The sequence below is a fragment of the Phyllosticta capitalensis genome (genome assembly GCF_038381095.1).
Source record: "Phyllosticta capitalensis strain CBS 128856 chromosome Unknown BKA78scaffold_14, whole genome shotgun sequence".
NCBI lineage: Eukaryota > Fungi > Ascomycota > Dothideomycetes > Botryosphaeriales > Phyllostictaceae > Phyllosticta > Phyllosticta capitalensis.
The window spans coordinates 256,536-281,653 of NW_027117452.1; the positions used below are offsets into that span (position 1 = coordinate 256,536).

Sequence of the window (25,118 nt, forward strand, 5' to 3'; positions counted from 1 at the left end):
GCTCGAAGCGGCGCAAGGCAATCAAGCCGATGAGAGATGAAGTTGAAACTTACCCGCAAGCAGCCATTACGCCTTTGTGTGTTTGCTATGCTCGTCAAAGTGGCCGTGTGAGACGAGGAAAGTTGAGCGAGGGCGGTATTCCAAGGCTTAGATTGGGCGAAAAGGGGGTCACGGCAAAAGCGACGGACACATAAAGAGGCATGTATGCTATCACCTCTGTTCTCATTCAGCGCGTCAAGGAGTAGAGTACGAATTTGATCGGTTGGTCCTGCTTCTTATTGTCGCGATGATGCGTGGTCAACGGCAGGCTGGACTGCGGAAAGGGGGACGGACAGGAGAACAGACAGGAACACACATGCTGCATCTGTTCGAAACTTCCATCACAAAATCGATGGCAACTGCTAGAGGCGCTCTTTGTCATTGCGTATTGTCTATGTACAATGTGAAAGAGGCTCCGATCAAGTGTTTGCCCACCAGACTGCCCGCTTCGCCCGAGGCTCCGTATCCTTGCTGCTGCTTTGCAAACGGACCATTTCCCCCTGTCGGACCCGGAGACGACGTCAGAGCTCTGCCTTTTGGTCTAAGCTCGCCTGGGGCATCTGAAATCGTTCCCATTTGTGCAGCCTTTAAGAAGATCATTGAATCAGGTGTGACCAGAGCAGTCTTCAAGAGCGCGCGTCGATCATCGGGATTCCGAACAGCAGCGCGTTGAAATGTTGCCTGCGCAATCGCTCCAGTTGGTCAAGCCAACATGTGGTCGGCGGTGTGGTGTGGTGGAAGGAGCGAATGGCGACAGCATCAGCTGTGCGGTATGAAGACCATGAAGCAGGATCTTCAGGACTTTGGCGTCATGTTATCGTTGGCTGGAGACTCATTGGCGGGCGTCGTGGAACCAAGCAGACGTCGCTCACATAAAGACCGCGGTGGAGGTGGGCCCGTCTGCCAGCCGTTTGTTTGAAGCTGTCACCAAGAAAGAATCCCGCTCTCGCCGCCGGACAGCGGGTCAAACGACGGAACTGACCTTGGATTGGTTGGCTGCCGTACGTCTAAAGCCCCGTCAAGCTTGAACCGCAAATGCAGTGAATGGACGATCGGATGTAAGCGCTTAGTCCTTGCGGAACTTCCATGGCCTGACGATCTTGTCAGACATCTTCTGGGTAGCCGAGGCTACCACGGACGGGACGTTGTCGAAGGCATGGATAGATTTGACAAGCTCAGTGACGTCGGAGACAAGTTCAGTGTACATGCCACGAGCTTTCTCCAGGTCAGACTTGAGAGTCTTGATGGCCTTGTGAGCCTGGGCGAGCTTGGCCTCAAAGCTCCGCTCGAATTTCTTGCGGTCATCTCCTGCCTTGACCAATTCATGCTTCAGCTCGCGGTTGTTGCGCTGCTTCTGCGCCAGGCTCGACTCCAGCTTGGTGATGTTGTTGCGCAGCGCCTTCGTCTGGTGATGCTTCTTGAGCCGTTCGTCCGCGCTTCGCTGGGTGAGCTCGTCTTTGCGGTATCCCAAGCGATCTTTGTCGTCTCTCATGGCCTGGTATGCCTCTTTCCACTGACGGTTCTGGGATTCGAGGATCGCATTGCTCTCCTTGAGGGATTCGATCTAATTTGTGATGGCTGCGAGATCTCCGGCAGTAACGACGTTGCGCGAGGCGCGCTTGCCATGGCTGGTGAGGGTCTTGATAATCTCCTGCAGCATGCGTTAGGACGTTGGCATGTCAAGTTGGGGCAGGCACTTACCGAGCGGTTCTCGCTATCTTCGGCGCCGTCTCCGGATTCTTCGTCGAGGTCCTCCTCACTGAAATGCTTCATCTTGTTTCCAGTGCATTCAGCCGTGTTGGAAGCGCCAGTAACTTTGAATTTGTTGGTAGTCGCGGAACGGTGCCCCTGTTTGCCGCTCTCGGTCCGCTTCATCGCGTCGGAGTCAGCATCGACGTATGAATCAGCTTTTAGCTTGCCGTGGAAGCCGGACATGGCCTCGAGAATAAAACCGTACCCCTTGCGAGCCATGGTTGGATTTGATGTAGACAATGAGGACTTCAGATGGAAGGATGAATTTGATGTGAATGGGATTGGATGGTTGAAGGGATGGTTGGTGGTGGAGCGAAGGCCGAGTCAAGGCGACTGGTGCAATCAAACACGTAAAGCACAGACCATGCAGCAGGCGACTCACCTAGCTGCTCACTCGGGTGTTTAAAAGATGAGACGGCTTAAAGACGCGGTGGTATCGATAAAAGATTGATTTGCCCCATTGGTCTCGCAGCAAGCTAGTTAGTCTTTGCGTGATGCAACCCCCTCTCTGATCAACAGGAACTTCTTGGAATTGTCCTTCGCATATAGACGTAAGACACTCTACCGCAGGACCGATGCTGGTCGGCAAAGCAGTGCGCGGCCTTGGTCTCTCGAGGGACATTCGCGTTCATGGTACGACAGCAAGCAGACGGTCTTGGTCGAATGCCTTATGTCGTGGGAGCAATCGATGCCGAATGTCGACCACAGCACGGCTGCTCGATTCCATGTGCACTCTACAAAAACAGCTGCGCCGGCTCTAAGGAGAAATTTCAAGCCCAGCAAGTGATTGCACGTATCGCGACCCACTCGACCGCGGATTAGACATTGAGAGGCAAGTATTTTTTCAGGAGCAAGGGGAGGAGGGTGACTCCTTGCCCGCGAGCTGGTGGAGCTGAAGGCGGCGGCGCCTTTCGGCAGCAAAGCCAATGCTGTGAAGCCACGGCGGTGGATTGCGCCAAAATGAAGCGGGGACTCATTGCATGGTTGGGTGGATGTATTCCATCCTCCGCACTGTGTAAACAATCCATCAAAGGGGTGGCGCTTCTACGCACAAAGGCTTCTATCTGGGTCATCATAAATCATGGAAGTGGTACTGAAGTGGAACGTTTTGTGCTAGTAAGCATGGGAGCCAATGCTTTGTTTGTACACAAATTTGACCAAAAGAAGAGAGCAACCAGAGACTCTTCTTGGGAAATCCAATCCAGAAACTCCGTATGACTGCCGCCGAACCAACTTGCCCACGTATACCTCTCCTGGGAACTCTCGAGGTCAGAATGATGCGCAGCTTCCATGGCAACGGGTCCAAGACTTACCTGCACGAGATGTACGCGCAAGGGAGAACCCATCGTTGTCCATGACTACTCCGCAGTCTATCCGACCAACTTTACCACTGGCGTGCCGATTAAGGTTTGACGCTTCATCCGGAGTCCATCATCGCCTCAAGCTCAACAACCTTGCGAAGCGACGGGATCAGTGTATCGAAGAGCCACTAAGCGGAAGGATCCGGTCCATTCTTCTTGGACTTCTGCAGGCGGATGATCTTGATCTTGTCAGAGAGCGTCTTTGCGGCGGCGGCTACCTTAGACGGGACATTGTCGAACGAATGGATAGCCTGAAGAAGATCGGTCGTGTGCGAGAGAAGGCTGTTGAAGCTGCGCTGGGTATTGTCAAAGTCGTTCTGGAAAGGCTTGATGACCTTAATGGCGTAGGCGAGCTCGCCCCGGAGCTCCCAAGTCTCGCTTTTGTAGCTGCGAAGGCGCTTCTTGAGAACGTGGGTCTCCTCCTCGGCGGCCTTCAATTCTTGCTCCATCTTCTCGATCTGACGATGCAAAGCATTGACTTCATCATTGTGCTGAGATCGCTCCTGGGTGAGGTGCTCCGTAGCTATGCGGCTTGTCCGGCGCAAGTGTTCATTGTCCCTCTTCAAGTCTTCAAAGGCGCGGCGGGACTGCTGGTTATCGCTTTCCAGAATGGCTTTGCTCTCCTTGAGAGCGCGAATCTCACGCACAATGGCTTCAAGCTCGCTCGCTGGAACCATGTTGCGGGATTCGTGTTTGCCCTGGCCAGCCTTGGTCATCACCTTCTCCTACGGGATGCGTCAGAAACTGGAACAGAAAAGTTGCGGGAGATACGTACCGAGCGGTCGCTCTTCAGGCTCTCATCGTCGTCTTCAGAATAGCAGTCTGCAAGTCCATCGCCGTCCGAGCTGTCCTCATCACCGTCGCGTCCGGCCGCAGCGGCCGTAGAGGGGTTGACTCTGGTGAAAACCTTGTCCTGCGTTGTGAAGAGACCTTTGTTGCATTTTCCCATGATCATGTCGACATTGGAATCGCCCGCAATGTTTGACTTGGTCCTCTTCGAAGTCGCGTGGATCCCGGCCATCTCATCGAGGGATGTGCGAGGCATCCTGGACTAGGTTGGTGCTGGTCTTGTAATAACAGAGGATGGGAGATGTCTGACGGTAATGGGGGTTTCAAGGGATGGTTGGAGGGAGAGATGAGATGGTGGATGTGGTGGAGTGAAGGTCGTCGAGTCGCGAACATGGGTGCCGGCGGGCATTGGAAGTAAACACGTGACGCACGGACCATGCAGCAGGCGACGTTGAAGTGGAGGAGGACCAGTCCTCCGTCCATTGTGTTAAAAGTGGCCTCGGATTTGCTTCTTTGTCCGAACCAGACCTGCTTGAAGCCCAAGTTTCCATGTATCCTGGAGCGATGTATGCAGCCACTAAATATTTCGAGAGACACATCTGGTGAGCGATGGTCAGGAGCCGCGAACTCATGTACAGTCTCCTCGCCTACTTTTTGATAGCCCTGCCACCGTCTTGCCCCTGTTTTTGGCTCACACTTATCCGTACTTTATCTCAATCCGCCAATCTAAACACCCTTGGAAGATCCCTTCTTTCGTCTAAATTGATCTCACAATGTCAGACACGAACTGAGTGTACGTGTCTTAGTCCTTGCCGACATCAGACTTCAAAGCCTTGATGATCTTCTGCGCTTCAGCGGGCTTGGCCTGAAGCTACGTGGTCTTCCCCTTCGTGCTGTTTAAAGTCTTCTTCGTCTCGGCGTGGTCTCCCTCAGCCCTGCGGAACTGTCTCTTGGTGCCACGGCACTTCTCATCGGCTGGCCCCCAGCTTATACTCCAGCCTGGAAATTTTCCTCCGCAGATCGTGAACCTCTCCCTTCTGCTTTGAGGCGTCGATAACGCGACGCTCCATTCTCTAGAAAAGGCGGTCCATGTCTGCCTTGAAGATCTGGTAGGCGCGCCTCTATTGATGGTTTTCCCTCTCGAGCTCAGCCTGGATGTTCTTCAGAGTGTTGATCTCATGATGTAAAGCTGCTTGGAGTTCGCCCGAGGCGTGGATACCGCATGGGCTGTGCTTTTGACGCTGTGGGCTTCGTATATACCGGCTGCATTCAGCGGCGTCACTCTTATTTATCCGGAACAAAGGGCAGTGTTTCGCAACAACACTTGCGAAAGGCAGAGCATGCATTGTATCTAATGCTCAAGGAAGATGGGAAACACGAAGAACACCCCCAGAGATCCCAATGTAACTACCGAGAAAGGCCATCATCGGACCAAATACCAAGTGGTTGCACTGGTATCCTGCAACGCGTTGGGGTCAGAATGGACGGCAGCTGGACGGATGGTGAGGGGAAGGCTTACTTGTGAGAGGCTTCTGCACTGAAGAATACAGCTTCGTTCCCGTTTGTCTTTACAGCGGCCGATGCTGCTGCCACAGTGATCGGCTACCCGCATCCTACGGCTCCAGGTGACATCTACACCTAATTTTCCCTATAATGTAACAACTCCATTCGCGATAAACGACTAGATGGTTCCATCTGCGTACCATGTCAGCTTCAGCGCACTTAGAGGGAAGCGAAACTGACTCCCAATCGGTCAATCCTTCTTGGAAATCCACGGACGAACAATCTTGTTGGAAAATTTCTGCGCGGCCTCGATCACCATTGATGGACTGTTGTCAAGCGCGTGAATGGTCTTCACAAGCTCCGTGGCATCGGAGATGAGCTTTGTATAGAGGTCTTGGGCCTTGGCGAGGTCGTACTTGAGCGCGTTGATAACCTTGTAAGCCCTAACAAGCTTGGCCTCGAACTCCCTGACTTTGCCCTTGCTGGTGTTGGCGTGCTGTTCTTTGAACCTGGACAGCTCTCGCTTGGCGGCATCAGTGTCGCGGTCGGCTTCCTCCAGCTCTTGCTCAAGCTTGTCCACCTCCTTGTTCAAGTGCCTGATGATTTTCATGCGCTTGGAGCCCTCAATAACGCGTTTTTCAAGGGCGGCACGGCCGGCTTGGATAAGGCCGTCTCTTTCTTGCTTCATCTCCAGGTAGGCGCGCCTCCACTGCTCGTTCTCCTCCTCGAGCATTGCCTGACTCTCCTTGAGGGCGTTGATCTCCTGGATGATTGCGCGAAGTTCTTGGGCAGTGTCCTTGTTGCGTGAGTGCTGCTGGACATGGCGGGGTTTGGACTCGGACATCTCCATCTGTGGGATGCGTTAGCTTCGACGAACGGACCGGTAACAGACACTTACCACAGCGCGGCCAACCTTGCACTCATCATGTTCCTCGGAGTTGTTGACAGAATCGGCTCGGTCGGTCTGGTTGTCAACGTCTGATCTGTCTTCCCCATCCTCGGATCCGGTCTGGGCAGTGGCGGCGGAGACGGGCTCAGAAGATGAGGCGGTGGCCTTGCTCAAAGCTGCAGACGGCCTTTTCTTAACAATCGTGAGCGGACGGGAGACGGCGCTCAAGTCAATATCCTCTTGACAGAAGTTGCGAGCGACAGGGGTGGCATCACTGGCATTTCTAGTCGGAGCATTAGGTAAAGGCGGGTCGGCGTTGACGTTAATGTGGTTGTTTGGGTGGGAGTATGCAAGTGGGTGGCTGCCACTTGCGCTCCACGTTGCCTCAAACTTAGCGCTGTTGTCGGCGGCGTTGCTGCGTAGCTGATTCAGTTCCGCTGTGGAGGGAGGTGGAAGGTACGGCAGAGGCTTGTTGCGGTACATTGCTCTGTGGATTTTGGAAGAAGAAGAAGCGCGCTTTCACTCGTTGGCGTCCGTGGTGACAGGGACATCGTCGAAAGCGCGGCTCTTGTCCTTGCGTTTGGTGAAGAGACCGGCCGCGGCCTCAAAGCGCAGACCACAACCTCCGCGAGGCATAATCGGTTGCAACCGGAGGCGATGACTCGTCGCGAAGGGAGAATCGAAGATGACGGTGATAATGGAGGAGTTGAGGTGATGACATACAATGCAGTCAAACAGAATGGAAGATGTTGGTGATGAAAGGAGATTGGGATGATGGATGAGTCGGATGTGGTGGAGAGGAGGTCAAGCCACGATGGGAAGAGACGGGAGCCGGAAGTAAAACGCAACACATGGGCCATGAAACAGACGACGCAGACAGGTGTGGTTGGCGTTGTTGGCAGGTTTCTAGCCACCTTTGCGCAACCGGGATTCCAGAAGTGATAAAAGAAGGATATGGCGGCAGTAGCAGTGGCCGGTCGTCTTGTCGTGGTACATACACTTAGAACCACCATTCTCCTAGCCAAGCAACTAATGGACTTCACCCTTGCGCCTTGACACAGTCTATTTATTCTGGCTTCCTGCACAATTCAGGTCCATAAGCGAAGAGCAATGGGACTGTCTCGTGTGGAAATGCATGTTTTCTGAGCGCGTAGGAGCCGAAGCCTCGGTCATTCATACACAAAGCGAGACACGGATGATTGAAAATCAGAGAGTTTGTAATGTTTGATCCTATCCCAAGTGATGTTATACAAAAAAGGCAGGCAATCTGCAGAGTCCTTCGAAACCAATATCGGGACCCAAAAGAACCAATTCTGAACAATTCTTGCAAACGTCTCCGTGATCAAGCCCTGCAAAGCGACATTAGAACGAAAGGAAGAGCGACGGGAGGATAACGTGAGACTGACCAGTGCAACTTCATCCACAAAGAAGTATACCGTGTTGTGCTCCCACCCGTAATCCCACCATCACGCCGACTGCCAAGTCTCCCAATAAGGTCGCTTTTGATGCAAAGTCTAGTTCCGCGTTCCTTTGTCACTCGATGTTGTGATGATGTACGGCCTTTGACGTGCCGGTTTGAGAGCGAGTTGAGCTGTCCACACACGACGTCAGCTTTCGCGCGTTAACTTTCGAGTCAAGCTTACATACCACCATTCAGTCCTTGCTCTTGTGGAGCTTCCAAGGTCGGAACACCTTGTCGGAGAACTTGTTCATAGCTCTGACCACCGTGGATGGGACGTTTTCGAGGCTGCGGATGGCCTCGTTGAGGTCAGCAGCGGCCGAGACCAGCTCCGCGTTCTTGTGGAGGGCTATGCCGTGGTCGGACTTGAGTCCGCTGATCGATCTGTACGCGTTGCTGAGCTTGGCTTCGAGCTCATGCACCTTCTTCTTGAAAGTCTTCTCCATCTCGAGACGCTCGCCCAGGTCGGATTTGAGCGCGCTGACCGACTTGTACGCGTTGCTGAGCTTGGCTTCGAGCTCATGCACCTTCTTCTTGAGAGTCTTTTCCATCTCGAGACGCTGGTCCTTGGACTTGCTGAGCTGATGGTTTGCGTCGCGGGTGTCCAGCTTGGACGTCCCAAGCTGCTGCTCGAGCTTGTTGACCCGAGCACGCAAAAAGTCGATTTCACCCTTGAGCTGCGAAGTGGTGATGAGGTGCTTGTCAGAGGCCTTGTTGCTGGCGTCAAGCAACTCAATGTTCTCCTCTTCAAGTGCGGCGAAAGCGTGACGCCATTCCTTGTTGGCCGCCTCCAATGCTGCTTGGCTCTTCTTGAGGGACTTGATCTCCTGGGAGATCTCTTGGAGCTCGTCAAGGCTGATCATGTTGTTGCGCGAGTGGGGCTCGACCTTGGCCTGCTATGTGAGACGTCAGGATATTGACTTGCGGTTCCATGGCAATGACGTACCGTGTGAACACCACCATTGTTGCCGTCGTGATTGACGGATTCCTCGTTGTCATGCGAGCGCTTCTGGACGTCGTAGCGCTCGATATCGGTAGTCTCGACAGGAGTGACAATGATTTTGGGGATTGCATCGCTTGGACCAGCTCGGACACCTTGCATCACCCTGCTGGTAGACTTGGCGGCGGAAACGTTGGAGGCGACGCGGCGAATTTCCTGCTTCGGCTTGCTGTGGACGCCGGCCATTGCTTCGCGATGGAACGAGTGACCCTTGCCAGGCATGATGGGATGAATTGTGGAATGAAGAGACGTGGTTTGGGGAGATGGAAGATGATGTGTGGTGGAGGTCGGGTTGTGGGATGGATGTGGTTGGTGTGGAGGAGTGGTGGTCAAGTCACGAAGGGAAGAGATGGGTGAAGTAAGTGAACACATCCCGCACGGGCCATGCACCAGACGACCACCACGCGCAAGGGCAAGTGGTATCAACAAGTGCAGAAATGACACCATCCGTCGCGTAGGAGTCAGCCCGTTGCCAGGTGCAAAGCATGAAAACCTTGGCACTATGCTCGAAGTAAAGAAGTGTTATTCAAGAAGTGTTTAATCTTTGAGCCCGTCCCAAGATTTATTCAAGCTCTCGCTGCAGATTGATAAACGAAGCCGTCGAGAACAACAAGCACCAACTCCCGGCCTTTTTCCCTCATTGTACTTTCTCCTGGTCCATAGAATGACCACCTTGCTCATCTCGCCGACTTCCCCCTTTCCATCTCGCTCGCGTCCATGCCTGCTTCATGATGTCTCCCTCGTGTTCCTGACGCCGCTATTCCGTCCGTACAGTGATTCAAAGTACAAAGTGTAGGCAGTGTTTTGACGCATCTGGAGCTCTTTGTCAGCTTTGGCGAACCTGGATCGATGGCCCGAACATACTCGTACTGTTTATGAACAATGCTTGCCGTCCTTCCAAGGACGACCAAGCTTGTCTGCCAGCTTCCGGGCAGCGGCGATGACCATGGACGGGAGCTCATTGTCAATGTCGTGAATCGTGTCGAGCAGCTCTGCGCAGTCAGAGACCAGCTTCTTGTAGGCGTGCTTCGCCTTGGAAAGCTCGCGCTCATAGCCGCGCTGGGCTTTGACACGCTCGTTCTCGGCTCCCTCCAACTTCTTCTCCAACTTCTTGACCTCCTTGCGCAAAACTTCGATCTCGTTCCTCTGATTGGCGGACTCGACAAGATGGTCGACGTTGGCTCTGCGGTCGTAGGGGTAGCCGTCCCTCTCCTGCTTGATCTCTTCGTACGCGCGTCTCCAATGCTTGACCTTCCTCTCGAGAGCAGCTTGACGATTTTGAAGGGCGATGATCTCATCGGGCATGGCTTTCATCTTGCGGGCGTCAAAGTCGCTTGAGCACTCCTTGTTTTGACGTGCTTCGATCTCGGAGGTCTGCTGTGCAATACGTCAGTACGTTGATCTCTGTCGTCGTTGCATTCACTTACCGTGTCATCGCTGGCCATATCATCGTCGCTAGCCGTGTCATCATCACTCGTCTCAGATTCCATGACTGAGTCGGCGCGGTTGATATGCTTGGGGTTGTCCGAGCTGTTGCGTCTGGTGTCGCTGGAGGTGTCGTGGCTCTTCAGGTCGTTCTTGGAAGCAGAAGAGTGCTTGCGGTCTCTGTGACGAACCCAGCATCCCTTGCCCTTGTTGTCTCTCTTGGCCGCGGTGGAAGCCTGGCGGGTGGAGTTGCCTGTGGTCTTCTTGGGTTTGCTGTGGACCCCAGCCATCACCTCGAAGATGAAGCCGTAGCCGTTGCGTGGCATAATGATGGATTTGAAGAGGGACAGATTCGTTCGTAGATTTGGAGAAGAGAGGATGATGATTGATGATGGATTGTTGGTCGAGACGGTTTGGATGGTAGACGTCTGGATGTGGTGGAGTGAAGATCAAGTGACGACGTGGAGCATGGAAAATGTGGACGAGCAGACGAGTAAACATTCGGCGCACAGACCATGCAGCAGGCGCCTCTTCGCAGCTGGGACAGTTCGTAGATTGGATATCAGCCACCAGTCTGTGGCTGAGTAAAGATGGCAATACTCATTATTAGACGAAGGACTCTGCCAACGCGATGCTCTTGGCTACCACCTGCCCGGCCAATTTCCCCTGGTACATAAAGTGACAGAGAAGCTGTGTTTTGTCCGCCCTTCACTTAATACCGCGTGCCCATTTGAATATCCAACCTCAAAGCCGCAACACGACTCCAGTGGTTGATATCTCCTGCTGCTGCGCAGCTGGACGATTCTGCGGACCGTCGAATTCGTTCGCGCACCTGGATCTCGAACGGCTGCTGTGGAGTAAGTCAGTACCTTGGTCTGCGGCGTCGTTTTGTGTACTTACCGCGCTCAAGACATGGCGGTGCTCTTTCCAGGGCCAAACTCAGTGGGTTAACCATGAGTATCTCAATTTCTTGTTGATGCGACCTCTTGAAAATGGTCCTCATCAAGTCAGGCGTTTCTTTGCTCCGCATGTCGATTGCTGTCACTACCGTCCTTGGGGATGGAGTGCTCGTCATCGTAGGCCACATGTAGACCTCCGTCTCGGAAAGCCTTTTTCCAGTGAGACATGTGAAAGTGGCGGTGGAGAAGTTGTTAAATGCGTAGCCAACGTTGAAGCAGTTGCGAAAATCGATCCGCAGGTACACTAAGTCAGAATGCCCCATGACAAGTCTCTGTAGACCATCGTGCAAGGTATGCTGCAAGATGTCAGCGGAAGTGGACGAGAATTGGGGAAGGAGGAGGAGGAGGAGGAGGTCTTGCCGTGTCCTGTCCGTCGCGCATGTCGATTGCGTTCGAGGAATTGACGAACGCGTAGCCAACATTGAAGCCGTTGCGGAAGTCGATCCGCAGGTAGACAAAGTCGAAACGCCCGAAGGCAAGCTCCTGCAGAGTGTCGTGCAAGGCGTGCTGCAAGACGTCAGCGAAACTGGACGGGAATTGTGGAAAGATGAGGAGGTATCACGGTGTCCATTTTGCGTTTTGCAATGCATGAGTTGTATACCTTCCAGAAGCCCTGGAAATGGATGGCGCTCAAGCGTGCTACCCATACATCGCCGCCAGCGAATGATTGGATGAATGCAAGAAGATTGTCAAAGACGGTTGGGATGCTGAATGTTTGCAGGAGTGAAGGTCAAGTCATGACGAGGAGGGAGGAAAAAGTCCGAGTAAACACTCTCCGTGCAGACCGCGCAGCAAGCGACTGTGCCCCGTTGGTCACAACTGGGAAGCAGCGCGGGCAATAACATCATGTCCTTTCACTTCCCATCGCTCGGCGAATGGTTCTGCCGGTCTCGCTGCTCCTGGACACCTTCTGACCAGCCAAGTGGCTGCGAGGCTTTCACGGAGAACTGAATTTCACCCCCTGTCCCTTTACCCGTCTGATCAAATCACAGTGAGCTTCAATAAGATACAGGAAACTGTGCATGGATTGAGGTATTCCAAAGACCCTCCTCCCAAATGCCTCTCAAGATTACCCAGGCTCTGCCGATGTCCCCTGCCCCGATATCTTCCCACCTTCAATCCGCGGCCGACCAAACTTGCACAGTCATGGATTCGCCTGACACGCCAAGCTCAGTCTCAAAGTGACTATGCTCCATAGTTTCAACAGGCGCCGCCAGTCCGGACAGTTGTCTTAAGCAGGTCCGAAGACTCAGCTTGAACATGGAACCTACGTGCGTATCCGCAGGCCACGCCTCTTTCTTCAACCTGCGAGTCCAGCCAATCCAGTCTGCGAGATTCTCTGCGGCGCCGATAACCATGGACGAGAAGTGATTTGCAGATCGTGGAGTGAACCAACCAGCTCAGCACAATCCGAAGCCCACTGCATGCTCTGAATAGACGGTCCGTTTCTTTGACTTCGATTCGACGGGCTTGACGTGATTCTCCGTGTTTCTTCTTTGCAAAGCAGACGGCCGGAATAGTTGTCCGGCAATGGGCCACTGTAGCATTCGGCGTCCCAGAGCTTTTGCGCGGTTGCGGCAGGCATGTTCCACAGGGAGACGGTAGTACTGCTGATACGCCTTTCGCTTCTCCTTGGTGGCAGCGGCGAATTTAAAATCGATTCGCTCAAACGGGACCTGGTGGCTGCCTGTAGTGTCCATAGGGGGAGCAGGACTTGTCATTATCTTCGTGTACAGGTGGGCAGGGAGGAACTACAGCAGCTCTGGCGCGAGAGACGTTGAGCGAACACGTGCGAGGGTCGCTCCGCGCCTGGTCTGGCGACGTGGCCAATGTCTGAAGAGCGTGCACGAGGAGGTTTTGGACGCCGAGCGATTGTGGATAGTTGCCGACTAGTGACTCGTTACTATGGTGAGCAGATTGAGTCGTGCAAGAGTCCATCAACTCGCCCCTGACGAGGTCCCGCAGGACCTACCAAGCAAGAGCCGGCGAAGAATTGAAGAGGAGCGCACACTCGTTTGGGCTGCTGTTGCCTTTTGTTGTCGCTGTTCCTTTCTAAAAATCTACCGTTCCTTTTTGTCGTCTACCTGTCCAACTTTGATTGTCTCCATTTTTGGTCTCGTGTGAACCTTCCAAGCACTCAATGCTACGTACCTATCTACCTGTACGTGATTACCAGCCACACCTCAGACGGCACCCCGTGGCCCTACGCTGCGCTCCGGGATGTCGCACCTTCCTCCAGTTCACCCAAGGGAGACTGCGAGTTATCTCGGCGCTGAAATCTTCCACGGCCTCCTCGCGAAAGAAATTCATCCGCAAACTGTGTCTGCCCTCGATCCGATGTTTTGCATGAGCAGTGGCGTGTTGCCTGTCGTTGCTTGCCCGCTGTGACTCGTCCCAATCCTTCTCGTCGGCCAGCTTGACGTACTCGAAGCCCCATTTGCGACACTTTTGCTCGACCTGCCTCCAGTGCTCGTCTACCTTGGTGTCGGTTAATTGCGCATTGCGCGCCGTCGTGTACTCGAGCGCGAGGAAGCGCACCTTGAGGCGCGGCGCCAGGGCTGAAAGCCGCTCCAGGTAGGGCTCCTCGGTCTCAGCATGAGCTGCTTACTTTGGGATGCGATATTGGTCGACGGGGTGGATGTCGGCGTCGCGGAGGAAACGGCCCACTTCGTAGTTGTCGTTGTCGTTGTCGTCGTCACTCAACTCGGCCAGCGCAATTGTCTGCTCGTAGTGTTTGGCGCTGTACGGCGCCACGATGAGGTCCAGCTCCTGGGGCCCCGGGTTCAGCGCCAGAATGGTGTTCGTGGGGATGCAGAAGATCATGGGGGTTGATGGATTTCCTTGTGACAAGCTTCCTTGCACAGGCAAGCAGTGAGGCCTGGCAGCCTCTGCTGACAGCATGAAGTGCTCCTCCAGTATTAATCCATCTTCGGCTGACCCATCCACGACGGGCGTTGCCGTAGGTGGTGATACGAAGGGAATGTTTGCGTAGGCATTGGATCCGTCCTTGATGGGAGTGATGGGCGAAACCGTTGGTTTTTCGCGAGCGGGAAGGCTGTTGACGCCAGTCGCAGGGGTATTCAAATCGCATCTCAAACTGGGAAGCATAAACGCCGAAGCATCGATGGTGTCATGCACGAAATCGGACCCAAAGGTGGAGGGGGAGCGGCTTGACTCCGGTCCTCGCTGTCGAATGGCTGGTCGATGAGTCTGGACTGGGTAAGCGGATGAAGATGCCGGCAAGGAAATATGGGACAATACCTTTCGCCAAGCGAGAGGAGAATATCCATCGGCGAGAAGATGCCTTCATGCGTGTGGGCGAGAGCGCCCGTCCATGGAAAGTTTGGACGCTGGGAGGGGCAGTCGCCAGCGCTGAATGAGTTACCAGTGATGGGCATCATTTTGGCGGTACTCATGATGCTCGCAGAGTAAAGGTGAGCGGAACGCGGGTCTTGTGTCCGACAGTCAGCGGGGTGTGTGGCTGGGCAGACGGAGCCTCCCGGTCGCGTAAGGGTTCTCCACCAAGTGGACGTGATGATTCTACCATCTGTCAGCGGAGAAAATACAAGTGTGGATGGGCCTGCTTGCCTACGTGGAGCAGAGAATGTCGCATGGAGCACACGATGGCGAACATGTCGAAGAGGGCGCCGTGCGAATTTGGCGGCATTATGAGTGGGGCCTTTTACAGTCAATGACGAGGCGAGGGTCGCTAGCAAAGGAGAAAGCGTTTGAGGCGGATGTGGTGGATATGGTGGGAAGTGGAGGTCGTGGGGTCGTAGGCTGCAAGCGGTAAACACAAAGCAAAGACTGTGGAGTAGGCCATCGGCCAGTTGCCCGTCGACATTTTAGCACTGTTTGATGTTAAAACGCGGTTTGCACGTGAGAAAACAGCAGCCCGGGGCAACAAGTGGACAAGGACATTCACCAAGGCTCTTTCATTTGCGCAGGGGTTGCTCGAAACTTCTATGTAAGCGTTCGTCCATCACTGACCCCTTTGACGAGTCCCAATCATTCCAGGCCCAGCTCATTACCGTCTGTCCCTCCATTTTCCCCTGGCTTGTCACATGGACAATTGACCTTCGCTTCCTTCGAAATGGACCGCTGCCCCTCGATACTGTCCAGTCCTGGGAATGCCACACGACCTCGTCGCGCCGCTCGCCTGCTCGCCCAAAGATGTGTACGTCCTCTCCGCTGCTGTCGACTCTTAGTCCTCGCACTAACAACCTTCGAATCGGACCCGCTCTGCTTCATATCCCAGCTTGAGCTCAGTCTCCCGCCGTCTCAACCTCAGTTGCTGATCGAAGTACACGCAATGAAGTCTGAATAAAGCCACTCCCATACACTTCGCCCCATGGACTCTGGAGCTGCCTGAGGCTCATGCCAACCGGAGCGCTTTGCTGGTGCCCGCAAAGAAGGTTCTGTTTCAAGGCTCCTCTGGCGGGCTTCGAGTACGAGCGTGTCGATGTGGACTTGCTTGGTCTGGCGGATTCGCTGTGCACACTTCACAGCTTGCGCTTCGATACACCAGCGGCAGACCCGGCTTTCAAAGTACACGCGCGACGCCGCGTCGGCGTCGAGACTGAGCTTGACTTGTTCATAATGGTCAGCATACCCCCTTTTGGAATTCCAAAAAATGCTGCGAATCTACCTTCTTGCCTCCACTTGCGCTATGCTCGAGCTTTTAAGGGCGCGCCCTGCACCTCCGCGAGCAAATGGAGCTCGTGTCAGGCCGGCTTGTCGCGGTCGTCAGGAAAAGGTTGACTTTAGCTTAGCCAATCTGGCTTGATCATGCTTGAACTGCTCAAGCGGGCCTTGATAAGCAGCAGTATCGGTCGACTCCAACAATTCTTCAAAGTCTTTGCCAATGACGCCCCTGTCCTTCTTGAGCTTGCGGAGCTCGCCCCTGAGACTGAGCTTCTCATACTCCAGCTCGCCATCCTTGGCAGCGACACACCCATCAAGTTGGGGGCGCAACATCTTACTCCTGCGCCTCGCCCATCCTGTCCCTGCTTTTGTTCTGCAAGTCCGAGCGTTCAAATCTGATTTGCTTGAGGTCGGCGTCTCTGTGAGCGACCTTGCCCCCTAGCTCCTTGCTTTTCTCATTGAGGTGGGCAATCTCGGCGGCAGACTCGTCGATGAACTGCTTCTGCCCGTTGACGTCGTCCTGCGCGCTGCAGACGGGAGCTCTCCGTTTTGAGTTTGTCGTTGGCCGAAGCCAACTGCTCCTCACGATATCGCGCCTTCCAGTACACCTTTTCTGTCCTCTTCGTCCCCCTGCTCTCCTGTATGATCCGTGCCTTCTCGTTCTCCAACTTCTGCACCTGCCACGCCAGGTCGATACTCCTACGTTCCGATCGACAAAGTGGACCCTCGAAGCTGCTGCCGCCATGCTCGCGGGGGTCTTCCTAGGAGACTACGTATCTATAGTCCTAATACCTGCTAAGTCGATCAGACTTGCTCTGTCGCCCCATCTGCTTGCTCTTGTATTTCGCCATGCGGCGAGTGGCAGCGGCGACTCTGTCCGGGAGGTTGGAGAAGCTGGCGAGAATATCAAGAAGCCTGCGGACAGCGGACTTCAGATCGAAGCTCCGCGCGAGTTGACATGACGGTGTTGAGCTCGCTACTCGATTCCTTCTTGTCCCTCTCTGCCACGAGCCACTTGACATCGTGCTCCTAGTCCTTGACCATCCACTCTCTCGCTTTTTTCTACGATTCGGAGCGTTCACACCTGATTCGTTTCAGGGCGGCGTGCCTCGAACTTGATGCGGTGAGGGTTGTGGCCCCGGTCGCAAAACTGGTAATACTCGTTGAGGCGCTGCATGGTCGCGGCTCTGTCCTCAGGCTTGTAGCGGATCGTTTGCCTCAGGCCGCCAAGGGTGATGGTCTTAGAAACCCACTCGCTGACGGCAATTTCGTTGTCGTCGGAAACGTCACTGGCGTCTTCGGGCTCGATGGTGGGCATGGGCGTGTCTGGTTGAGGAGAAGGCGAAAGCCCGCGAGGTGTTGAGGCCGGGTGGGATGAATAAATAGATGGTGATTAGACTTGCCGGGGATTATTCGTCCTCGTCCCCGATGATGGTCATGGACCCTGCGAGCGATCCTGCTCTACATTTCCTGCATTCCTTCGTGCAAGTAGCTCTCTTGTTTGCCTCTGACTCGAGTATCTATTCTCCAAGATATTGCGCTTCCATGCCTGGTTATACTACGATTATTGGACACAAGAATTCAAATATACTTCGAAGAATTGCCGCGGCGGTGCAGGTGCCGCATAATCTTTATTCTTTCTCTATAGAGCTGCAATTTCGAAGCATCGCCCGAGCCTTGGGCTGTCAATACGATCTCAGACCGCTCCACTTGAAGGTCGTCGTGTGAACATGCTTTAAAGCTGAGTCGTGTTCTAGCACCCAGAGCATGCTAGATGCAATTTCAAACGGCTTTCGGCTGCAACCCGTTTATGCCCCACCCCGTTCAATCCCGAAGACTCCTTCACTGCAGTCTAGATATCTGGGCTTCAATCTCTGCAGTCGCTGGCAGGAATGGTTGTTTCGAGCAATCCTTCTAACGTCATTTGTTCTTGCAATCTTGCAGACGCAACTGAATCAGTGAGTTGCCGGTTGAAACCTTCTACAGTCAGCTAAAATGGCAACAGTCGGGGCTTCCTTACTTACATCTGTCGACCTACTACTTCCTCTTGTACCGGGCCATCCGGCGGATGGCATCAGCGTCCTTCTCCGGGAGGGAGAAAAACCCAGAGAGGACGTCGAGGGGCTTGCGAACTTCGGTGAGAGACTCCTCACGAGTTCTAGTGACAAAGCTGAGCTCGCATCGCAGTACCTCCATGTCACAGTCCATCGCCAGCCACTTGACCTCGAATTCCTGGCTCTTCACAATCCACTCCCTCACCTTCTCCTGAGCATCCGAACGCTCTCCCCTGATACAGGTGAGGTCCTTTTCTTTGTCGGCGATCTTGCGCTCCAGGGCCCAATGCAAGTTATGGAAGAGGTTCTCGGCCTAAATTGTCTGCTATCTGATGCATTCTGCCGCACTGAAGATGCAAAACTTAAACGCAAGATGTTGATTGGTTTATTTAGACTACTACCGAAGGGTCTAGTTCCATATCCACGCCGACTACTCAACGAGGTGACCGTCCACTGAGTACTGTCTGGAGAAAGGGATCAGAGGTAATAGTCGATAGTGCCCCCGAATAATCATGTCCTCATCGATATGCCGTCCTTACGAGTCTGAGGAGTGGAAGTAAAAGACACCCCACTGATGGTGTCTACCGCCCCCGTCCAATCGAGGCAATACCGAAGCTCTCCAGAAATTAAAGTTGTAATTGTCGAGTCGGAGCAGACAAGTGGGGGAGGTATGAAGTTATTCAAAACCAGAGTCCGCAGCCTGTCGAAGCGTATGGTATGAAGCAAAGTTCGCGGGTCCAGCTTCAGGGTCAGATTGTCGCAGTGATGGCCTTGGGAAAGCTTTGTTGATGGCTCTTGCAAAAGCGGAACAGCATCCGAGATCCTGTTGGAGTTAGTTTCAGCGGTCACTGGTTCAGGTCTCCTACTTACTTTTGCTGCGTCATCTATTTGCCTCTGTATCCGGCCATGCGGCGCACGGCCTCGGAAACCTTGTCTGGCATGGTTGAAAAACCCGAGAGAACCCTTAACAGGTTCTGGGCCTCTGTAAGAAGCTCGCCGCGTGTCTTCTTGACATAACTCAGCTCCTCCTTCAGCTCCTCTTTCTCACGGTCGGCAGCAAGCCACTTAACCTCAAACTCTTGGGCCTTGACTCCGCTGTCCCTGCTCTTGTCCTGTAGTTCCGCGCGCTCGCTTCTGATCCTGGCGAGATCGCCGTCTCTGCGAGCGACCTTGCCCTCTAGCTCCTTGATTTTCTCGTTAAGGCGGGCGTTCGCGGCGGCAGATGCGTCGATGGCTTGCTTTTGCTCCTTGACTTTGTCCTTGAGAACGGCGTTCTCAGCCCTAAGCTTGTCCTTCTCCGCATCAACCTTGCCGGTAACATGCCTCCACCTGAAGAATTCCTCGTCCATCGTCTTGCTGTATCTGGTGTACTCTTGTGCCAGTTGCTCCTTGCCGGCCTTGGCGATGCGAAGTTCCTTCCTCAGCTCGTGGAGTTCGTGCAGGAGTTTCCTGTTGATCTCGTCAGACTGACGACGCAGTCGACCGTCATGTCCATCGTCCTTCGGTTGCAGTGGCGCTCGCTGCTGGGAAATCAGCAAGTAGATTTGCTGTCGGTGTCCAAGCGACTACTCACCGGCATGGTGCAAGCTTTGGGTGTCGCGGTGCTATGGAATGGGGCGTGTTGGTAGCGTGTCGAGACGTTTTTGTCGGGAAGAGTAAGATGGCCGGAAGAAGAGAGATGGTTGAAAAACCTGATGCTTGTGCAACGATGCAACGGGGCTGAAGGGGAAGTTGGTTGGTCGACTGTTCACTTGAAGTTCGCGGCAAGAGATGGGGCTGGATGGTGTTGAGTCGGCGTTGTTCAGATCACGAAAAGATGATCTGGATGAATGGGAAAGCAGCGCACGATTCACAACCTGGGCTGCGCTAGAGGCAGGTACATAGCCCACAGGCAGCGCGCTGCAAATCAGAAAACGAGACAAAGCTAAGGACTTGAAGACTTGTATGTTCAAAGTAGGGACCGCACAAAATGGAGCCCCTGTGAGTCTGAACTCTTGATTTTTGCGCTGATCAGTGGCTTAGTTCCGCTTCAAGTCTCTTCCCTTGGATGAGAATTTTCCACAGAAACCGTGCGATGATCAAACAAGAAAAAGGCGAACGACTACGATGACTAGCACAAAAGCAAATATATACGAGCGATGAGAGGTTCAAGCAAGGTTCAATTCTCAACTCTATGAAGGAGGGATCCATAGTCTAACATCCTAAAGCAGAAAGCAACACGTCCGTTACGCTCCCGTGACGACATCTTCGGAATCCCATCCTACTCTGTGTGGCTTGTTTTGTCCAGGTCATGGACGTTGAAACGATATCAGCATCAGTCCTTCCCTTCTTGTCTTCTGCTGTCGTGCAAGACTATTGGTATGGCTTTGGGTTGGCAGAGTACATCGGCAGACTGGTATTCCGGAGTTGGGTTGAGCTGCTCTGTAGCGATATTAGCAGCTTAATTGCAATGTCATGCATGGTACTTACGGATTCACCGCGGGCGTCTGCAATCTCTCCAGGATGGCTTCCCTGGTTCTGACCGACGAGTTTGGCCAATCAAATTCAGTCTTCAGATTGACTGCCATGAATGCAAGGTCGGCTTCAAAGGGAGGAGCAGCGCGCGGAAATGCTGAGCGCCCTTAGTCAAGGCCGTCGATCGAGTTCAATACGATGGGCGCATTAAAGAACTGGCCCTCTGATCCAGGCTGGAAGTAGAGGTAGTCTGTGCTGTCTAAGTTCATGGGCTTAAGCGTCATAGGACCGCGGGGAAGACCGTTCAAGATTGGGAAGTCAGACTGACGGGCAGCGAATGTGTGACAAAAAGCCAGAGCGTCGCCGATAATAAAGCGCAGAACGATGTTGGCTTTACGGTACATGCGACCAAAGGCCGCGGGGTAGACCTGTGCGTAATTAGTAAGTCAGGCTGATGAGTAGCTGGCTTGGTTTGGACTGACCACTTCGGCCGATCAGAGTCAGCCTTTAGATAGGTTCTTGAGCATGATGATGGTGGCCAAATGTAGTCAAAGGCATTTGGTTGCGCTGAAGAGGACTGCCATGCTGGACGGGACTGCAATGCGAGGTAGTTTGATCGTTCTGGGGACCTTCATGGATGTAGGGTCGGCTTCAAAGGGAGGAGCAAAGCGCGGATTTTCTGAGTGCCTTTGGTCGAGAAGTCCACCCCAACGCTTCTTCATCCTGAAAGTGGCTTTGGTTGATGAGACTTGAAGTGTCGATCGAGTTGAAAATGTTGGCGCATGGAAGAACTGGTGCTCTGATCCAGGTAGGAAATAGAGGTAATCCGGCCCGCCCAAAATCGTCGTCGATCTTCTTGGCTGCCCACTTCATTGACTTGATAGTCATTGGACCGCAGGCCAGACCATTCAAGATCGGGAAGTCAGGCTGGCGAGCGTCCAATGTATGACAAAAAGCCAGAGCATCGCCGATAACGAAGCGCAGAACGATGTTGGCCAAAGACGGCAGCCAAAGGACGGAATCGAATCTTCATGTCATCAATGATCCAGTCGATGCTCTTGGTTTCGTCGTATTCTCCAGCGACTGGGGAAGATTTCTCAAGAGGTACAAACCCAAGCGCGAGTGAAGATTCACGCCGAAGTTTCTCTGACAGAGTCCCTTGCCGATGGCATCCCTGTGGTTGACGAAGATGCCGAAGCGACCCATGAAAAATCAGTTGCTCGTGATAGCCTTCTAGGCCTTGAGAGAGAGGTTGAGGTTGGGCTCTGCTTTGCGTTCGAGCTGTACTGCAGAATGGCCCTTCACGAGCGGCCACTCCATGCGGCCTCCATAGTCATAGCGGAAGGGGGCAGGGCAAGCGTACTGCTTCGCCAACACAGAACAGCATTGGTCGTTCGTCCGCACGGACTACAATCCCAAAGCCGCGTGGTAGAGAATCCATGAATGGGAGACCAGGCTGGCGAGCAGCCAATGTATGGCGGAAATGCTGGAGGTCGCGCTTATTCCGTCCAGCCGTTTACTGCGCAAAGTACTTCGCCAACGTCTCCTCGTCGTCTTCCTCGAGACCCGAGTGGTGGTAGCGAGCTCCCAAGGAGCCCTTGTCATCAGGCACGTGGACATTGACGTCACCAGCGCCGTCAAGCTGAGGCGACGGCCAGGGCGAAGTGCAACGACTGCTCTTCTGTCGCAAGGGTCTCTTGGCCGGTCAGCTCGAGACGGTAGCAGCTGGCGGCGGCGACGTGAGAGGTGGCGACAGAGGTGGGCTGTACTGGGACTGAGTGCGGGGGAGGGGACCGTGGTGGTGATCGTGGGTTTGGAACTGGGGCGAGGTGGGGGCAGCTGCGGTGATCGTCGTTGATGGGATTGTGTTGTTCCAGGCCCGCGTCGTCTCGTTGATCAGGCGGGTCATCTCACGACCAGTATTGGGTCTGCTTCTGTGCGGGCTGTCGATCATCGAGGCAGTTGAGCGAACCCGTTGTCGGGATCAGTCCTGAAGTAGTCCATTATGCTGGCCATAATCACGGGTCAACGGTCAGCGTCGTCCTGCTTGATCCTCTGAAGTAGGGCGGCCAAGGTATCCGGGGTGCGCTGTAGCGCTCCGACCTTCTTCTCTCCTTCCCGGAACATCGTGTTGTAAATGCGGTAGAAGAGACTGTGGCCAGCGATCGGCTTCGTCCTGCTTGATCCTCAGAAGCAGGGCAGCAAACATAGCCGGGGTGCGCTGCAGCGCTCCCGTCTTCTTCTTTCCTTCCCGGAACATTGTGTTGTAAATGCGGTCAAAGAGAGCGCCGAGCTGCATGGGAGGATATTGCATCCCTCTGAACATGCACTGCCCGTCAATAGGCATTTGGGTGTCGGAGGCCTTTGAAGAGCCTGAATCTTAGATCGGCGTTGATGGCGAGCGTCCTGGGAGATGAGGTTAGCTTTGTATCCGTCGAGCGGAAACAGCAGTCTTGACCTACTTTGAGAGAGCCCGCCATCGGCGCCGCTTGTTGACTGTCGGCGACGCGGCCAGCGGATGGCGTAACATTGAGGTGCGAGGTGATTGACGATGGGAAGACAAGCTGTCGATGGGAGAAGAAGAAGAAGAAGAAGGATAACTTGAGGCAAAGGGTGCGAGTGAAGGGATTGAAAAGGATGCGGAGGAGGTTGGGGTGAATGATCAGGAAAGGTTTGCGCGTGTTGCTTGTGGACGAGGCAGCGACGTCGCCGCACAGACCGCGCAGTCAACCCCCCTGCCCGGCTGGCAAGCTGGCATCAAGACTCAAGTGCGGAGGAACCACACGTCAGTGATTACTCGGCCACAGTCGCAATAGCCAAATCAAATGGGGAACATACAAGAATCTTCTTTGGCCGTTGCCCTCCCCTGTGGCTCAGCAAGACCGGACTGCGATACCTTTTCCATTCCCAGGAGCCCCCGCAAACCATGTTCAAGCCGCGATTTCAACCTATCATATTTGTCAAATGTCCAGGCAACTCTACGCGCAGGCTAAGATGGAATCTTCACGACGTCGCAAGCGCCTATGAACATGTCGGGCTCTCAAACGCAAGGGGAACATTTGGGAAAGGGGTCTTTCAAGATGCATCACACCACTGGTCTTCCATGTCACGAAAATCTCCATGTCCTACCTCTGTCTACTTCTCAAAAACCTGCCCAAAGAACGGTTTCTTTCCAAGCTCTTTTACGCCCAGGGCGCGTTCAATTGGAGAGAAAGCTCCGTCTCACACTCAGAAAGACGAAAGACCTCACGAGTCAAAATTGGCGCTCAAGTGGCTGCGGTGTATTCAAAATTCGACATATTCCATTCCCTTTGTCTAACACGTGACAACTCTGGATCTCCGAGCTTTTGATCTCTATGTAGTCCGTCTTTTGAAGTCCCTGTTCTTGCTGTAAGAGGCACCGCGGGCCGACCCGATGTGAGCCATAGCTTATGCATCTGATGACGAGGAGACAGTGCCAGTATTCGGAGTGAGGCTGTGCAAGTAGACTTCGTGCCTTGTGCCGGTTGGCCGACGGTTGTGCTCAATTAGAGAAGTTGGGCCTGATCGTACCCCGTGGATGAAGTGCCGTACGTGCCGTGCTGTGGATCAGAATTTCCGTAAACAGGGAAGGGAAGATTCCGATTCAGACTGATCAAGAAGGAACTCGCGACGTTCGAGCGGCTTGTGGAAGGTTTGAGGCGGGGAAATTGCCGCTCCTTGGCCTAAGACCGCGAAAGAGATGTCCATGAAAATATCTGGGCGTCGAACAGAGAGTCAGCTTGATTTAGTACCTTTTGCTTAGGCGCTTCAACCCACCAGTCGATCACTGACCCCACGGCCCTACAATCCGCTCCGAGATCTTCCGCATGGCAGCGCGGATGCTGTCTGGGACGATCACGAAGTTATCGTGGATGAGGCGCAGGAGAGTGGTGAGATCTGAGAAAAGTTCTGCTTGACCCACTTTGGCCTTCTCCAAGTCCTGCGTCAAAGTTTCGATCTTTTTGCGCTGGTCGCTGATCTCCTTCTTCAAGGTGGTCTGCTCGTCACGGTAGCGCCACAGCGTTGAGCTGTACGCGAGAACCCTCTGGCGCCAGCCGCTGATGTCTTCGACCATCCCTTTAGCCTCGAGCTCCTTGATTTTGATGTCCCACTCCAAGTCGTCGATCTCGCGGTAGCTGCAGTGCCTGAGTTCATTCAGGTATCGAATCTCCTCTTTGTCTCTGGCCCTGGCCGTGCGTAGATCCTTGATCTCGCGGGTCATCATCTCAATGTTTCTCTCGAGCTCGACAGTAGTGCTTTGCAGAGTGTGAAGCGCTGTTTTGGTAGGGTACTCGCTCGAACGGTCGTTGTGAGCAGAAGGGACGGCGGGGGACTTGGAAGCCATGGTGGGAAAGGTGCGATCCGTGATGGTGTTGAGCTCTGATTGGGCGTTCGCGAGAGGACGATGGAAGTGTCGGTGTTGGGAGGCGGAGGTGTGCCGCGTCGATGCGCCTATCTGCCCCTGCCGGCAATTATTCGATGATGTCATACGTGACTTCGCCGGCGGCCCTACCCACCTACCTACATGTAGATTGTTACCCTCGCTGCACGGCCTGTACCTCTTGGAAATAACAAATGAGGTTTGCGCCGGTGTCTAGGCCCCTTTCTCGCACAGTTTCCACAATCGCTTATCTCGTCTGAGAAGTTTTTGACTTCTATCTATACAAGACAAAGAAGGCGTTCTGTCAAAACCAAATTTCTCCCGCAACCCAAAGTCATTGCACTTGTGTCCCTAGTCTATCATATCTCTGTGTGATTTTGCTCCCTGT

The 25,118-nt window shown here is 53.9% G+C and overlaps 12 protein-coding genes across 12 annotated transcripts; 1 reads left to right on the forward strand and 11 right to left on the reverse strand.

Annotated features, from left to right (window-relative positions):
• Positions 1–1,105: 1,105 nt before the first annotated feature.
• BKA78DRAFT_300720 (uncharacterized protein) lies at positions 1,106–2,010 on the reverse strand (the record flags this gene model as incomplete). The annotated part of the gene is made up of 2 exons (XM_066887254.1): positions 1,106–1,603; positions 1,741–2,010. 2 exons carry the CDS (start codon positions 2,008–2,010, stop codon positions 1,106–1,108), a joined length of 768 nt encoding a protein of 255 aa, XP_066738234.1.
• Positions 2,011–3,280: 1,270 nt separating this feature from the next.
• On the reverse strand, positions 3,281–4,197 carry BKA78DRAFT_300721 (uncharacterized protein; the record flags this gene model as incomplete). Its single annotated transcript, XM_066887255.1, has 2 exons — positions 3,281–3,877; positions 3,928–4,197. The coding sequence occupies 2 exons, from the start codon at positions 4,195–4,197 to the stop codon at positions 3,281–3,283; spliced, it is 867 nt and encodes a 288-aa protein (XP_066738235.1).
• A 1,497-nt stretch (positions 4,198–5,694) lies between these two features.
• BKA78DRAFT_300722 (uncharacterized protein) lies at positions 5,695–6,816 on the reverse strand (the record flags this gene model as incomplete). The annotated part of the gene is made up of 2 exons (XM_066887256.1): positions 5,695–6,294; positions 6,343–6,816. The coding sequence occupies 2 exons, from the start codon at positions 6,814–6,816 to the stop codon at positions 5,695–5,697; spliced, it is 1,074 nt and encodes a 357-aa protein (XP_066738236.1).
• A 1,170-nt stretch (positions 6,817–7,986) lies between these two features.
• On the reverse strand, positions 7,987–9,014 carry BKA78DRAFT_300723 (uncharacterized protein; the record flags this gene model as incomplete). Its single annotated transcript, XM_066887257.1, has 2 exons — positions 7,987–8,688; positions 8,739–9,014. 2 exons carry the CDS (start codon positions 9,012–9,014, stop codon positions 7,987–7,989), a joined length of 978 nt encoding a protein of 325 aa, XP_066738237.1.
• Positions 9,015–9,665: 651 nt separating this feature from the next.
• On the reverse strand, positions 9,666–10,543 carry BKA78DRAFT_300724 (uncharacterized protein; the record flags this gene model as incomplete). Its single annotated transcript, XM_066887258.1, has 2 exons — positions 9,666–10,169; positions 10,220–10,543. 2 exons carry the CDS (start codon positions 10,541–10,543, stop codon positions 9,666–9,668), a joined length of 828 nt encoding a protein of 275 aa, XP_066738238.1.
• Positions 10,544–12,576: 2,033 nt separating this feature from the next.
• On the reverse strand, positions 12,577–12,897 carry BKA78DRAFT_300725 (uncharacterized protein; the record flags this gene model as incomplete). The annotated part of the gene is made up of 1 exon (XM_066887259.1): positions 12,577–12,897. One exon carries the CDS (start codon positions 12,895–12,897, stop codon positions 12,577–12,579), a length of 321 nt encoding a protein of 106 aa, XP_066738239.1.
• An 883-nt stretch (positions 12,898–13,780) lies between these two features.
• Positions 13,781–14,592, reverse strand: BKA78DRAFT_300726 (uncharacterized protein; the record flags this gene model as incomplete). Its single annotated transcript, XM_066887260.1, has 2 exons — positions 13,781–14,231; positions 14,438–14,592. 2 exons carry the CDS (start codon positions 14,590–14,592, stop codon positions 13,781–13,783), a joined length of 606 nt encoding a protein of 201 aa, XP_066738240.1.
• Positions 14,593–15,922: 1,330 nt separating this feature from the next.
• Positions 15,923–17,138, reverse strand: BKA78DRAFT_357869 (uncharacterized protein; the record flags this gene model as incomplete). The annotated part of the gene is made up of 4 exons (XM_066892304.1): positions 15,923–16,085; positions 16,159–16,347; positions 16,397–16,581; positions 16,905–17,138. 4 exons carry the CDS (start codon positions 17,136–17,138, stop codon positions 15,923–15,925), a joined length of 771 nt encoding a protein of 256 aa, XP_066738241.1.
• A 677-nt stretch (positions 17,139–17,815) lies between these two features.
• Positions 17,816–18,665, forward strand: BKA78DRAFT_364003 (uncharacterized protein; the record flags this gene model as incomplete). Its single annotated transcript, XM_066892502.1, has 1 exon — positions 17,816–18,665. One exon carries the CDS (start codon positions 17,816–17,818, stop codon positions 18,329–18,331), a length of 516 nt encoding a protein of 171 aa, XP_066738242.1. The 3' UTR covers positions 18,332–18,665.
• A 93-nt stretch (positions 18,666–18,758) lies between these two features.
• On the reverse strand, positions 18,759–19,453 carry BKA78DRAFT_300728 (uncharacterized protein; the record flags this gene model as incomplete). Its single annotated transcript, XM_066887261.1, has 2 exons — positions 18,759–19,397; positions 19,448–19,453. The coding sequence occupies 2 exons, from the start codon at positions 19,451–19,453 to the stop codon at positions 18,759–18,761; spliced, it is 645 nt and encodes a 214-aa protein (XP_066738243.1).
• A 1,042-nt stretch (positions 19,454–20,495) lies between these two features.
• On the reverse strand, positions 20,496–21,050 carry BKA78DRAFT_357871 (uncharacterized protein; the record flags this gene model as incomplete). Its single annotated transcript, XM_066892305.1, has 2 exons — positions 20,496–20,756; positions 20,958–21,050. The coding sequence occupies 2 exons, from the start codon at positions 21,048–21,050 to the stop codon at positions 20,496–20,498; spliced, it is 354 nt and encodes a 117-aa protein (XP_066738244.1).
• A 2,813-nt stretch (positions 21,051–23,863) lies between these two features.
• On the reverse strand, positions 23,864–24,787 carry BKA78DRAFT_66564 (uncharacterized protein). Its single transcript, XM_066893553.1, has 2 exons — positions 24,127–24,787; positions 23,864–24,065 (listed from the first exon to the last, which is right to left on the reverse strand). The coding sequence occupies exon 1, from the start codon at positions 24,692–24,694 to the stop codon at positions 24,134–24,136; it is 561 nt and encodes a 186-aa protein (XP_066738245.1). The 5' UTR covers positions 24,695–24,787; the 3' UTR covers positions 23,864–24,065; positions 24,127–24,133.
• Between the last annotated feature and the right edge of the window lie 331 nt (positions 24,788–25,118).

What these genes read in the sequence shown, in the direction of transcription:
- BKA78DRAFT_66564 (XM_066893553.1), bottom strand. Translation starts at nt 24,694, where the DNA reads ATGGCTTCCAAGTCCCCCGCCGTCCCTTCTGCTCACAACGACCGTTCG.